Raw genomic sequence first — 16,467 nt, forward strand, 5'->3', positions numbered from 1 at the left:
AGATTTTGCAAATTTTATGCGTTTTTTTTTTAAAAAAAGTTATCAAGCTCTTAACAAATCACCCTTTACTTCGGGATTGAAGAGCTAAATCAGATATTAATCATCGAAAATCTCTTATCTAGTTTTCAAAATATTCCCCATTAAGATCTTTACACTTTTGGATGCGTTTGAACCAATTGTCAGTGGTTTTTGCCATTGTCAAATCTCAGAAATCTCCAAAAAGGGAAATCTGGGTTTTATTTTCATAATGCAAATGGATACCAAACTTAATATGACGGTACTCCCAAAAAATATAAAAATTGTGTGTTGTTGTTTTCCATATAATTTTTATAGAAGCCTACTTAATTTTGGGTTTGGGGCTAATGTTCAGGGGAGCCAATATTCATAGCGCCTCGTAAAAATTAATTAATAATTGAATTGAAGATTTCTTCGAACCAAAAATAATTACGGAAATTAATTGAATTGCGTCTTTTTCATTTTAATGCCTTCAGTAACATTTTCTATTTTTGTTATTCAAAAACTATGAAATAAATCAATTTAATCTCTGATGTTTTCTTTGGATAAAAAATATGTCCAAGCTTGAATGTGTCAACTCCTTTATATAATGTGAAATATTATGGTAAGGATTATGTTAAAGTATTGACACATACACTCATCACATTCAATTGAATAACAAATAAAAGATTATAAATATCCCCAAATATATCATGTCTCTACACATATGTATGTATATATATGTAAATATGATACAGTTCTCCAAGTATGTTTTGCAATGGTATAACTTTTAATGTGTCCAGCAAAAAAAAAAAAAAAGAATATTATACAAATATAAATACCATTCTGATATTCAAAGCCAATATTATAAAGGATACTGAATGAAAGGACATTTGCATAATCGTTTATAGTTTTATGATAATTTTTTTTTTAAGGAAATAATCCCAAAAGAAAATGAACAAAAACAAAAACATTGCATAGCATTGTGGATAGTGATTGGGATTTATTTTTAATCTTTAATGGAATGGAGAAAATGTTTCTATTAGCCGTAAGGCAGATTATCACAAGAATTCGATTTTGCCAGTGACACTTTATGGAAATATACAAACCGTAAGAAATTAAAAATGGGCAATTATAAACACGGAACATACAGAAAAGAACAATGTATGATATAAACAAAATGGAAAAATTTAACAATACAAATTTGGGTGATGAAAGTTTGAGTTTTTCGAAGAAATTAAAAAACTGATATACGGTTTTCAATTGGTCAAAATTTAGTTCCGGAGGAAAGTTGGTTCGTTGGTGAGTATTATTAAAATGATTTATTTACAAGCAGAGAAAAAAAAATGACCAAACATAAAATGGTTGTAGAAATTACCGAGAAAATAACATGGTTGCGACAAACATGTTGCATGTTCACCATCCAAAAATAACATTTTGCTCTGGGAGGTGATCACATTCCTTCTCTGGGTGTAATCGTTTCTGAAACAGACGAATCAAACAAATTCTGCTTCAACCATTTATTATTTCAGAATAAGCTAAAATTTTATTTTAAAAAAATTACTACACATATTTCATTTCTACGTACAAAAAAAGTAGATTAGGTTAGAGGATGTCAACAAGTTTCTGATCGTAATAATATCAACTTATACCACTATATGTCAATTGTTATTTCTCAAGGTAATTATCTCAACTTCTTCTTCCTGAAGTGATCTCCTTTAAGGTCGCTCAAGAACTTCCATTTATCCGTCTTCATTGAACGTTCACGAAAAATCTAAATTGAATATTAACGATTTCATCCACGGGCATTCACGGTCCCAGCGAAAAAATTGGAAGTTGTCTCACAAATATTTCTTTTTAAACACATCCTGGAATCCCCGCCAATTTTTTTCCACTTCTGATGCGGTCCTTTTGGACAAGTCTACAAACATTTTTTTAAAGCGCATCCCGGGATCCCCTATCGATTTTTTTTCTACCTTCTATGCAGTCCTTTTGGACAAGTCTTCGATAGTACGGAATTAGGCCGTTTTAAGGGAAAATTCAAGTTTTGGATAATTAAATTTGGGGATACAAACTACTTTTTTTGGAAGCCCTTTTTTTGCTGGGCGGCTTTCGCTGTTCATGTGTTTTTCTAAGCTACGCTCCCGCAGAACGGTGAGAGTCTGAAAGAAAATGGAACCTTATCATCATCTCGGATGATGATTAATTGGATAATTCCAATTAAAGGTTTCAACAGACAGGTCATCGCCATTCGAATTTCCTGTTTCCTACGATTTTTTTTTTTTTCGTTCCATATAATCTTGGTTTGCTCGCAACCTTGAGAAGAGATCCAACGTTCCCGCCATACTTTATCATATTTGACATAAGTTCCTGCAATGATATAAAGACAGTGGAGACATTTTTCGCCCTCCTAGCACCCTTCCTAGCCCGTACATCTGCTTCTTCATTTCCCACTAAAGGGTGATACGGTCAAAATTTCAATATAATCTTGACGTATTTCTTTCAATTTTGCATTTAAAAAACCTGAACACCCCTCATTTTGAAGGTGTGTGTGTAGAATGTTGCTCCTATTTTGATTTTGGAATTCACTCTTCAGTTGCCAAAATGCCGTCCAAGCAAGAAGAGCAACGTATCAAAATTTTGCTCGCGCATCGCGAAAATCCGAGCTACTCTCACGCAAAGCTGGCAAAATCGCTAAAAGTTGCCAAATCAACCGTTACAAATGTAATTAAAGTGTTTGGGGAACGTTTGTCGACAGCCAGGAAGTCTGGATCGGGGGGAAATCGAAAACCGGAAGCCGCTGAGACGACAAAGAGAGTTGCCGGTAGTTTCAAGCGAAACCCTAACCTCTCTCTCCGAGATGCCGCAAATAAGCTGGGTGTATCGTCTACAACCGTGCATCGAGCCAACAAACGAGCCGGACTATCGACTTACAAGAAGGTAGTGACTCCAAATCGCGATGATAAACAAAATACGACGGCCAAAGCGCGATCCCGGAGGCTATACACGACGATGCTGACGAAGTTTGACTGCGTGGTAATGGACGACGAAACCTACGTCAAAGCCGACTACAAGCAGCTTCCGGGACAGGAGTTTTATACGGCAAAAGGAAGGGGAAAGGTAGCAGATATTTTCAAGCACATAAAACTGTCAAAGTTCGCAAAGAAATATCTGGTTTGGCAAGCCATCTGTACCTGTGGCTTGAAAAGCAGCATTTTCACGTCTGCTGCCTTTCCTGAAGAAACACGGTTGTTCCGTACTGTTTTGGCCGGATTTGGCATCTTGCCATTACGGTAAAAAGTCCATGGAGTGGTACGCCGCCAACAACGTGCAGGTGGTTCCCAAGGACAAGAATCCTCCCAACACGCCAGAGCTCCGCCCAATTGAGAAATACTGGGCTATTGTCAAGCGGAACCTAAAGAAGACAACAAAAACTGCTAAGGACGAGCAGCAGTTCAAGGCAAACTGGCTTTCTGCGGCGAAGAAGGTGGACAAGGTGGCTGTACAAAATCTGATGGCAGGTGTCAAGCGTGAGGCCCGGCAATTCGGATTTGGAAAAGCGAAAGCCTAACTGAATATTTTTTCTGAATTTTATACTAATTGAACTTGATAAAGAAATTTAATTTGATTTTTTAAATAAACGATTTCACTGATTTACACGCGTTTTCCCTTGACCAAATTTTGACCGTATCACCCTTTATTTCACAGGGCCCAATTACACAGCAGAGAGTTAAATTATTGTATTCATTGAAAACCATAAGCTCTCTACGACAGTGACTGAGTACCTTAGACCTTATCTGCATTGCCCAAGACCTTAGCCCGTGCATCTGCTTCTTCATTTCCCACTATTCCACAGGGCCCAATTACACAGCAGAGAGATACATTATTGTATTAATTGAGAACCATAAGCTCTCTACGACAGTGGCTGGTTACCTTAGACCTTATCTGCATTGCCCAAGACCTTTATAGCCGTTTGACTGTCGATGAAGAAGCTGATATCGCTTCAGAATAACGGCTTCAACAACAGCGACTCTCACTGCAGTCGGTTCCACACACCGAGGTCGGCACAAGGAACACCACCTTGTCCAAGAACAGCAACCCCCATTGGGAATACAACTTTGAATGACTACCCGAACCCTCTCCCCATCCCACATCTTATTCCCCATCCTTGTGTCCAGTCTGTTCGCGGCCAGTCACGCGCGGAGGTTACTCTGTGATGAGCAGCGAATGTCACAACTGGGTACACTTGCGTTGCTCGAGACTCAAGAATGTAGGAGAATACACTCCTGACTCCCCCCATATTCACACACTCATCACCGACCACACTTTCATTGCATACAAATTCGAGTCCGTCCGTAAATAATAGTATATCTGGTTCAGAGTTATGTCGCGCTTGCAGAAGGAAATTCACCAAAGCAACCGAGCCGATCTGTTGATCCATCCGCAAGATCTTCACACACCTGGAATGATCAGGCCTTTATTTTGTTGTAACCTACTGCCGAAGTACCCACCAATCACCGACAATAGCCATCACACCACGACAATAATGAACTCTTCCACTGATGGGAACCAGGCCTTAAGCCTACAGTGGAACTGCAATGGGTTGACAAGGAAGATTACTGAAATCACCGATTTCATGGACAAAAAGGGTACTCTCACAATCGCGCTCCATGGGACTAAACTCTCCAATCTCTCTAGATCATCCTGTTGCTCTGTCCTAAGACAGGACCGAGAAAGGAATGCCGGCGGAAAATAGCCTTCGTTGTCCATGATTCTGCGAGATACAGATCCAAGCTATTAACCACGACAGACCCCCACTTAGAGATACAGGGGATAACAGTCACGGTGGGGGAGGAAAATATATGTGTATAGCAAACGTATATCGTCCTCCCGATTCTGTTTACCAGACATGATATATGCAGTACTGAGGCAATACCTCAGTGGTGAGCAAACCATCCTGTTATTTGACCTAAATGGTCACCATGACACTTGGTATTAAGAGCTTGGATGTGGCGCCAGAGGAGAATTAAATGCGGCGTGTAGACATAACCATAAACTCTGACCACTTCCCCATCACAGTAAAGATTGACGTGGGAACAGACAGCGACTCCGCAGCTTTTGTGATTGCTTTCCAGTGTATTTAGCTTTAAGTATCTGAAAATGTGGAAATCGAGTGGGTAGTCTCCCATCAGTACCTCTAAAGCTGCAGTGGCTGTGGTCCTCATAAACAGGAAATTTAATCGTTCCCCTAGTAATTTTCGACAAGAGTACAATGTCGGCCATTTTTATGCGGTCTACGGTATTTTCCACCCAGTTCAGTTTTGAGTCCATGATGACTCCCAAGTATCTTGGTCCCTTAATTCAAGAACTTTGATCTTTCTTCTCCAAGTGAACCAGTTCTGTTTTTCCAAGCTTTAGTCTGAAAGATACTGTAAAACACACAACACATCTGAAATCGTTTCCGGGAATTTTACCGATACAAATATTACGATGTCATCCGCGTACGCCACCGCCTAGGTTAAAGTGGCAGCCCGATTAAGTTTCAGACTCATTTAGACTATTCAGTCCATTGTGAACACCACCTAGATTCCTTTGCTGCTCATTCCTAGTTTGTGGAATTTATTAGTTCTCAAAGAACTTGTACTTCTCAAACTTTCAGGGCATCATTGCTTCCTTCCCTGTACTTCGTTTGCATTACTAAATAAACTCTGATAGCGGTCATTGCAACGGCTATAAGAAATCAATGTTCACCATATTCAAAAGTTTTCTTTTTTTTTTCTTCCTTCCTTGCTGTTCTATATGTTATACAACTTATAATTGGAAAGCTAGCAAATGTGGCCGTGGTTATGAATTGGACCAACGAAAAAAGGATTTTTAATTTTTTTTTACTATTCACCACAAATGTGTACTGCTGTTCTTTGCTATGAATTTTAGCATCGTGGACTTAATTTGCATATGCCGCCCATACGTGATAGATACATAGCAGATGACTGACTCTGGTAGTCTTGCGCTGAATATAAACGAAATGTGGTATTTTTTCAGGACATGAAAGGAAACATCAAACATCAGCATCAACCACCACCGTGTGGCTCAAACCCTTGCCACCATCAACACCTTTTTCTGTAACATCCCTCCACCGCCACAAAATCATCAACCTTTGTGACAAGAGCACAATTTTATGTCATGGACCAAAAGAAAAAAAAGCGAAAAAAAAAACAAAATACATCCAAAATCCATATCCTTTGGGATGTACTCGCACTAGTGTGTGTGAGCGGGTGTGTGTGTTCTTTGAAACCAGAAATACCATTACGACTCTTGGGCTTTTTTCCGTGCTCCTTCCTATATTCATTTTTTTTGCTTTTTACGAAAAAAAATCCATAAAATAAGTGTTATATGTCGACTTTACTTGGAAAGCGTCCTTTTTGTGTCTATTCTATGATGTGGCTTTGTTTTCTTCCTTTTTTCCACTCTCTCTTACTAATTTCACTATGGACCCTAACGACGACGACGACAACAGCGAAGACTTAAAAAAAGTCAAATGTAACGAATTAAAAATAAAATTCTACCAACTCTCAAATGAATGTGTGTTATTTTTTCGCCGACTAAAAAAGTAGCAAGAAAGGGATGTCATATCGGAAAAGAAATAATAGAAATAAAATTTTGACAAATTTTCTATAGAAATATAATTTTGAAAAAATTTTCTATAGAAACAAACTTTTGAAAAAAAAAATTTATAGAAATAAAATTTTGAGAAAATTTTCTATAGAAATAACATTTTGAGAAAATTTTCTATAGAAGTAAAATGTTGACAAAATTTTGTATAGAAATAAAATGTTGACAACATTTTCTATAGAAATAAAATTTTATTGTTTTGATCTCAGCTTTGCGTTGACTAAACTACAAGAATAGCTTAACCAACAGAGGAAAAGAATATTTGTCAAATTTATTTGGGTAAAGCTCTATAGACTGCAAGATGGTTGGATGAATGCACGTTCCGGAATTACCACATTCCTCATCAGTATCCTCTATTTGCAGCAAAACTATCAACCAATTATCAGAACAAATTCTGGTAGTTCACCAAACCCAAAGTGTACCACACTTGAACCTTCGAAAAAAAGGTTTATGATAGTGGGCTTTTGCCGAAATAAATCTTTGTACAAACATTCCTCTTTTCCTTTGCCACCTTCAAATTGTCGATTTGAGAAATAAAATTTTAACAACATTTTCTATAGAAATAAAATTTTGACAAAATTTTCTATAGAAACAAAATTTTGACAAAAATTTGTATAGAAATAAAATTTTGACAAAATTTTCTATAGAAATAAAATTTTGACAAAATTTTCAATAGGAATAAATTTTTGACAAAATTTTCTATAGAAATAAAATTTTGACAAAATTTTCTATAGAAATACAATTTTGACAAAATTTTCTAAAGAAATAAAATTTTAACAAAATTTTCTAAAGAAATAAAATTTTAACAAAATTTTCTATAGAAATAAAATTTTAACAAAATTTTCTATAGAAATAAAATTTTGATAAAATTTTCTATAGAAATAAAATTTTGACAAAATTTTCTATTGAAATAAAATTTTGACAAAGTTTTCTATAGAAATAAAATTTTCTATAGAAATACAATTTTGAGAAAATTTTCTAAAGAAATAAAATTTTGACAAAATTTTGTATAAAATAAAATTTTAACAAAATTTTCTATAGAAATAAAATTTTGAAAAAAATTCTATATAAAAACAATTTGACAAAATTTTCTATAGAAATAAAAATTTTGACAAATTTTCTATAGAAATCTTGCAGTCTATAGGGCTTTGCCCCAATAAATTTGACAAACATTCTTTTCCTCTGTTGATTAAGCTACACTTGTAGTTTAGTCAATGTATGGTTTTAAGCTGAAATAAAAAAACAACAGAAATACAATTTTGACAAAATTTTCTAAAGAAATAAAATTTTGACAAAATTTTGTATAAAATAAAATTTTAACAAAATTTTCTATAGAAATAAAATTTTGACAATATTTTCTATACAAATAAAATTTTCACAAACATTTCTATAGAAATAAAATTTTAACAAAATTTTCTATAGAAATAAAATGTTGACAAAATTTTCTATAGAAATAAAATGTTGACAAAATTTTCTATAGAAATACAATTTGACCAAATTGTCTATAGAAATATAATTTTGACAAAATTTTCTATAGAAATAAAATTTTGACAAAATTTTCCACAGGAATACAATTTTGAGAAAATTTTCCATAGAAATAGAATTTTGACAAAAATTTCTGAAGAAATAAAATGTTGACAAAAATTTCTATTGAAATAAAATTTTCATAAAAATTTCTAAAGATATAAAATGTTGACAAAATTTTCTATTGAAATAAAATGTTGACAAAATTTTGTATAAAACAATTTTCTATAGAAATAAAATTTTCACAAACATTTCTATAGAAATAAAATTTTGACAAAATTTTCTATAGAAATAAAATTTTATTTCTATAGAAATAAAATGTTAACAAAATTTTCTATAGAAATAAAATTTTTGACAATATTTGTTATAGAAATAAAATTTTGGTAAAATTTGCTATAGAAATAAAATGTTAACAAAATTTTCTATAGAAATAAAATGTTGACAAAATTTTCTATAGAAATACAATTTGACCAAATGTTCTATTACAACATTCCTCATCAGCATCCTTTACTTGCAGCAAAACTATCAACCAATTATCGGAACAAATTCTGGTAGTTCACCAAACCCAAAGTGTACCACACTTGAACCTTCCAAAAAAGGTTTATGATAGTGGGCTTTTGCCCAAATAAATCTTTGTACAAACATTCCTCTTTCCCTTTGCCACCTTCAAATTATCGATTTGAGAAATAAAATTTTAACAAAATTTTCTATAGAAATAAAATTTTGACAAAATTTTCTATAGAAACAAAATTTTGAAAAAAATTTCTATAGAAATAAAATTTTGACAAAATTTTCTATAGAAATAAAATTTTGACAAAATTTTCAATTGGAATAAATTTTTGACAAAATTTTCTATTGAAATAAAATTTTGACAAAATTTTCTATAGTAACAAAATTTTGACACAATTTCTATAGAAATACAATTTTGACAAAATTTTCTAAAGAAATAAAATTTTTTGGAAAAATTTTCTATAGAAATAAAATTTTAACAAAATTTTCTATAGAAATAAAATTTTGACAAAAATTTCTATAGAAATAAAATTTTGACAAAATTTTCTATTGAAATAAAATTTTGACAAAGTTTTCTATAGAAATAAAATATTCTATAGAAATACAATTTTGACAAAATTTTGTATAAAATAAAATTTTAACAAAATTTTCTATAGAAATAAAATTTTGAAAAAAATTCTATATTCTATATAAAAAACAATTTGACAAAATTTTCTATAGAAATAAAATTTTGACAAATTTTCTATAGAAATCTTGCAGTCTATAGGGCTTTGCCCAAATAAATTTGACAAACATTCTTTTCCTCTGTTGATTAAGCTACACTTGTAGTTTAGTCAATGTATGGTTTTAAGCTGAAATAAAAAAACAACAGAAATACAATTTTGACAAAATTTTCTAAAGAAATACAATTTTAACAAAATTTTCTATAGAAATAAAATTTTCACAAACATTTCTATAGAAATAAAATTTTGACAAAATTTTCTATAGAAATAAAATGTTAACAAAATTTTCTATAGAAATAAAATTTTTGACAATATTTGTTATAGAAATAAAATTTTGGTAAAATTTGCTATAGAAATAAAATGTTAACAAAATTTTCTATAGAAATAAAATGTTGACAAAATTTTCTATAGAAATACAATTTGACCAAATGTTCTATTACAACATTCCTCATCAGCATCCTTTACTTGCAGCAAAACTATCAACCAATTATCGGAACAAATTCTGGTAGTTCACCAAACCCAAAGTGTACCACACTTGAACCTTCCAAAAAAGGTTTATGATAGTGGGCTTTTGCCCAAATAAATCTTTGTACAAACATTCCTCTTTCCCTTTGCCACCTTCAAATTATCGATTTGAGAAATAAAATTTTAACAAAATTTTCTATAGAAATAAAATTTTGACAAAATTTTCTATAGAAACAAAATTTTGAAAAAAATTTCTATAGAAATAAAATTTTGACAAAATTTTCTATAGAAATAAAATTTTGACAAAATTTTCAATTGGAATAAATTTTTGACAAAATTTTCTATTGAAATAAAATTTTGACAAAGTTTTCTATAGAAATAAAATATTCTATAGAAATACAATTTTGACAAAATTTTGTATAAAATAAAATTTTAACAAAATTTTCTATAGAAATAAAATTTTGAAAAAAATTCTATATTCTATATAAAAAACAATTTGACAAAATTTTCTATAGAAATAAAATTTTGACAAATTTTCTATAGAAATCTTGCAGTCTATAGGGCTTTGCCCAAATAAATTTGACAAACATTCTTTTCCTCTGTTGATTAAGCTACACTTGTAGCTTAGTTAATGTATGGTTTTAAGCTGAAATAAAAAAACAACAGAAATACAATTTTGACAAAATTTTCTAAAGAAATAAAATTTTGACAATATTTTCTATACAAATAAAATATTCACAAACATTTCTATAGAAATAAAATTTTAACAAAATTTTCTATAGAAATAAAATTTTGACAACATTTTCTATAGAAATACAATTTTGACAAAATTTTCTATAGAAATAAAATGTTGACAAAATTTTCTATAGAAATAAAATGTTGACAAAATTTTCTATAGAAATACAATTTTGAGAAAATTTTCCATAGAAATAGAATTTTGACAAAAATTTCTGAAGAAATAAAATGTTGACAAAATTTTCTATTGAAATAAAATTTTCATAAAAATTTCTAAAGAAATAATATGTTGACAAAATTTTCTATTGAAATAAAATTTTGACAAAATTTTGTATAAAATAAAATTTTGACAAAATTTTGTATAAAATAAAATTTTAACAAAATTTTCTATAGAAATAAAATTTTGAAAAAAAAATCTATATTCTATATAAAAAACAATTTGACAAAATTTTCTATAGAAATAAAATTTTGACAAATTTTCTATAGAAATCTTGCAGTCTATAGGGCTTTGCCCAAATAAATTTGACAAACATTATTTTCCTCTGTTGATTAAGCTACACTTGTAGTTTAGTCAATGTATGGTTTTAAGCTGAAATAAAAAAAAAAAAACAACAGAAATACAATTTTGACAACATTTTCTATAGAAATACAATTTTGACAAAATTTTCTATAGAAATAAAATGTTGACAAATTTTTCTATAGAAATAAAATGTTGACAAAATTTTCTATAGAAATAAAATGTTGACAAAATTTTCTATAGAAATACAATTTGACCAAATTTTCTATAGAAATAAAATTTTGACAAAATTTTCTATAGAAATAAAATTTTGACAAAATTTTCCACAGAAATACAATTTTGAGAAAATTTTCCATAGAAATAGAATTTGGACAAAAATTTCTGAAGAAATAAAATGTTGACAAAATTTTCTATTGAAATAAAATTTTCATAAAAATTTCTAAAGAAATAAAATGTTGACAAAATTTTATATTGAAATAAAATTTTGACAAAATTTTGTATAAAATAATTTTCTATAGAAATAAAATTTTCACAAACATTTCTATAGAAATAAAATTTTGACAAAATTTGCTATAGAAATGAAATGTTGATAAAATTTGATATTTGATATTTTAACAAAATGTTCTATAGACATAAATTTTTGACAACATTTTTATAGGAATAACATTTTGACAACATTTTCTATAGAAATTAAATTCTCTACATATAGAACTATCCATTGTGGTTGAGTTTTTGGAAATACGAAATTGTTACTTGCCTCCGTAGCAATCCCTATTCACGTCTATAGGACACATGCATAAATAGAATTCTTGGCTATAATCATCTTCGTCAATGCTGTCACATTGCCTTTAGTGATGATGAGCCTCCTCTACTTCATATTCAAATGGATTGAGTCGCCGTTTGTTGTGTAGCATCATCTGCATAGATTCTTTGAGTTGCCATGAGGTTTTTATCTTAGTTACCGAACGACCGACGATGTGGTGGTTTCTATGACATTCAATTGTTTCAGGTTTCCATTTGGTCTTACTTTTTTTTTGCCTACATTCTTATATTTTATTTAATCCCTACATACATATATAGGAGTTAGCAAGGAAATCAAATGGAAAATAGCTCATGTGACAAATTGTTAAATTTATTGTATCTTCTAGAATTGAAGTAGTATCTAGCTACAGATAATGTTTTCCAATCAGCTGACCACAGTTGATTTGATTCCGGAAAAATATAACTAAATATAAAGTGCTTAAAAATAGCCAAAATTTAATAAAGACCAGTTTCTCACATACGAAAGGGATACTTTCGTTCGACTAGAATGTCCCAAACAGCTGAAATTACAAAGAAAAATCAGATGTTTTTGACGTCTCAGTCGAACGGAAGCGTTCGTTTCGATTATGAGAAATATTCCGTTGCAAAAAAATTTATGTTAGCTCTCTTTGCATTTGGCCTTAACAAGAATTTCATGCTTGTGCATGAACGGAGGAAAATAAAATTATTATGTTCACTAGAAACTCCCTAAAGCTTTTAGGAACATTCTAGTCCTGTAGAAACTAATAACAAAATACACTGGAAATAATTATTACCTACACTTCAATACTCAAATATGCCAAATTATTTATGGGAGGAAAAGATTTCATAGGTGAAAATGGCAAAAGCAGCTGCCTAATGTGTCGTCCAGACTATAAGTTTGTCCAAACAGAATGTCTGTGTTTGTAAAGAATCTTACAGTGTGGCCAATCGCTAAGAATTGTCGGAATAATAATCGATAAATATGTTATCGATCACATTAAGAAGCAGCAGTGTCGATTATGACGTCGAACATAACTTTTAGTATGGCCAATATCTGTGTATTTTTGACACCAGCACTGTCGTCCGGATAAACTTATATTCTGGACGGCGCATTAAGGTGTTGATATTTATCACAATAGACTGAATAGTCTAAGTGAGCCTGAAATATCGGGATTTCAAAAGATTGCAATATTTTTTTTCTCTTCCAAAACTTAGTCAAATACTTTTATCACTACGAAATTAATTGTACAACCAATCTCGCAATCAAATTTTAATTTTATTCGTCTCTGCCATTCGTGTTTTTTGTTAAATTTTTTTGAAAAAAAAAAAAAACAAATCAATTTATGGAACCTATTTTTCAGATTTTAATAAACATATTTCCTTAATTGGCCCTTCAACAGTTTAGTCGATACGTGCTGTCCAGAGAACAAAGCCGACCCATTTTTGTCGACGGCGGCTAACACTAAATTTTTCCCTCGAGCAGTGGCAGGTTGGCAGCTACGCGGATATAAATTTGTCTATACGTCGGCGCACAATTATCCATTATAAAAACAATTTGATGGAGAGAATGAAGCCGACCCATTTTTGTCGGCGGTAGCAGCTTGACAGCAAAGCCGATATAAAATTGTCGTTTTGGCGGCGCATAATTACCCACCAGAGAATGAAGCCGACCCAGTTTTGTCAGCGGAGGCAGCTTGTCCATTCGGCGGTGGACAATTATCCATTATAAGGACGACAATGCTCGTGTCGAACATATCCCATATATTGTGCACATTATAAGTTAAGTCCCAAGGCATAATTGATACTGCTGCATGTTTATGGAATCGATAACACATTTACCGATTATTTAGTCATCGCCGACAAGTCATATCGATCCGACACACAGTTTCTTTACAAACACTGACATTCCGTCCGGAATAACTGATAGTTTGTAAAGCGCATTATACGAATGCTAATGAGATTAGTTGTACAACCAGTCTTACAATCAAATTTAAATTTTGTTAAAATTTTCTGAGCTACATTTTTGCAAAACTGTTATAACAGTTTGAAATTGATGTATAGTCGGTGGATGGTTCAAAATTTTGGCGAAAATATGACAATTATTAATAAATTTTTCCGATATCATAGTCAATATTTTTGATTAATTGGCGGCTAAATTTGAGTCGACATATTCGGCGGCGGCGTCGACTTGCAAAAAATGGTCGGCGGCAATTGAAATCAGCGGCGCGACTCTGCGGTTTCATTCTCTGATTTGATGTCATGCAAATGGTAATGAGATTAATTGTACAACCAAACTTACAATAAAATTTATATTCCAGTCAAATTTTGGGAGCTAATTTTTGGCCAAATTTTTATAGCAGTTTCATATTGATCAATTGCGAGTAGAAAGTTCAAATTTTTTGCAAAAAATACAACAATTATAAGTAAATTTGTCTGATTTAAACCAATATTTTTGATTTATTGAGTCGACATATTCAGCGGCGGTGTCGACTCGCAAAAACTGGACGGCGGCGGCTAAAATTGACGGCACGACTCGGCGGCCATGTCCAAACACGTTTGTTTTCCTTTTGCGTGTCATTTCTTTCATTTCACAGTCTTTAATCCATTGCTAATAGCATAATTTCTCTTTGTGTTGAGAAATGCATGTTGTAGAAAATTTATTTATTGTCCGTTGAGAAGGATCATACGATATATGGGATTTTCAAAGGAATTGCTTCCCTTCCATCACTTTCTTTACTTTAGCAGTGCAAAGCAATAAGCTTATATTTAATTCATATATATACATAGCAATATTCGTAGAAAACAGAGAACATTTTAAACAACATACATATTTATAATTTTATTACAAAATACATTAGGCAAATATTTTTTGCATTTCCTGGAATTTATTTTCATTTATGCATGGACTGGAGTCTATTATAACAATGGAAAATCAAATAGTCAATTACATTAAAAATTTTATATAACTCCATTCCTGTTCATACTTCAACAGAATTCTATTGATTTTATATTGTATCTATCTATTGAATTTATTTATTATATAATTATAATTTATATATATTCAAATATTTACTAATTATTAATTAATATCACACAAAACATTTTATAATGGATTTTCTTTAATTCTCCTTACAGGAATATTGTCTCCTCCGGGTCCGTTTCTAACGCCCAGTCCATCACCATCGATCTCAGCTAGTCCACGTTTACAACCATCACCATCATTATCACCATTTCCGCAGGATGTACTTCTAGTAACGGGTAATCCGTTAACAAATGCCACTACGCATGAACAGGTAAGAAATCTATGTGAATTTCCTATATGGCCTCATGGCGAATAAGAGACTCTCGATTTTAAATTGATTTCGCCTGTGATAGTACATCATAAAGGATAACATAATTTAGTTTCATTGTCTCGTGTCTTTTAAACTAATAAAATTTTTATAAAAAGAAAGTTACCAATCTTTGCTTCAAAAATGTTTGTTGTTACACAAAATTTTGTAAATTTTGTAATTGCCAAATAAAATGGATATATAGAGAAAAGCATGAATCAGCCGTATTGCGTAGCAAATTATTGGCAGAAAATACATATTTTAGTAAATATATTTTCATTAATGGGCAGCTACATTTCAGTCGAAATAAGCCGATTTATTCTGATGCGCCGTCCAAATTATAAGTTTATCCGGACGGCAGTGGTCTTGTCAAACATATCCCAGATAAGTTATGTCCGAAGAAATAATCGATACTGAAGCCTGCTAATGGGATCTCGATAACACATTTATCGATATTTTACTTACCTCCGACAATTCTTAGCGTTCGGCCACACTGTAAGATTCTTTACAAACACAGACATTCCAGTCGGTAATCTTATAGTCTGGACGGCATAGAATGAAGCCGATTCATTTTTGTCGGTGGCGGCTGACACTAAGTTTTTGTCTCCGGCGGCTGCGAATTGACGGCTAAGCCAATATAATTTTTTCTATTCGGCGGCGGACAATTTTCCATTATAAAATCAATTTGAAGATACTTTTCCTCCAAAACTCGCCAATTTTGGAATGGAACCCACCTAATTTGGAATATACCCCGAATAACATACCCTATTCAAAATATATGTCAAAATATTGAAATAAGTAAAAAAGAGTAAACAAAGGACATGGACATGTGAAAATAACATAAAAATTTTTTCCCTTTGCGCTTGCGGTAATTATTTGGACATAGGTTGCATATATGTGAATTTCGAGTAAATGTGAATTTCTAGTTTCCATGATAACTGTCAAACTAAAACATCTCAACACGGTGTGAACGGTGAAATGTTTTGGAAAAACGAATGAGAAAAAGGAGTCGGTGGGAACATAGCATTCTTCAAATTTTCTGAGCTCAATTTTTACAAATTTATTATAGCAACGTGATCTTGATTGATTGCTGGTAGAAGGTTCAAATTTTTGGCAAAAAAATAAAAGAGAGCCGGAGAGAGACTACATTTGACAGTTATTAGGTAGAGAAATTCCAAGTTTTTGCTAGAGATTTTTTCCCCAGTAAGATATTGCA

The 16,467-nt window shown here is 31.6% G+C and overlaps 1 protein-coding gene across 1 annotated transcript in view; it reads left to right on the forward strand.

Annotated features, from left to right (window-relative positions):
* Bicra (BRD4 interacting chromatin remodeling complex associated protein) overlaps positions 1–16,467 on the forward strand; it is a 298,582-nt gene that overhangs the window by 262,944 nt on the left and 19,171 nt on the right. The window contains exon 2 of the mRNA XM_075292492.1: positions 15,058–15,215. Within this exon, the coding sequence (XP_075148607.1) occupies positions 15,058–15,215 (158 nt within the window). The remainder of the gene's footprint in view (positions 1–15,057; positions 15,216–16,467) is intronic.

The sequence above is a fragment of the Haematobia irritans genome, chromosome 1 (assembly GCF_050003625.1).
Source record: "Haematobia irritans isolate KBUSLIRL chromosome 1, ASM5000362v1, whole genome shotgun sequence".
Lineage (NCBI taxonomy): Eukaryota > Metazoa > Arthropoda > Insecta > Diptera > Muscidae > Haematobia > Haematobia irritans.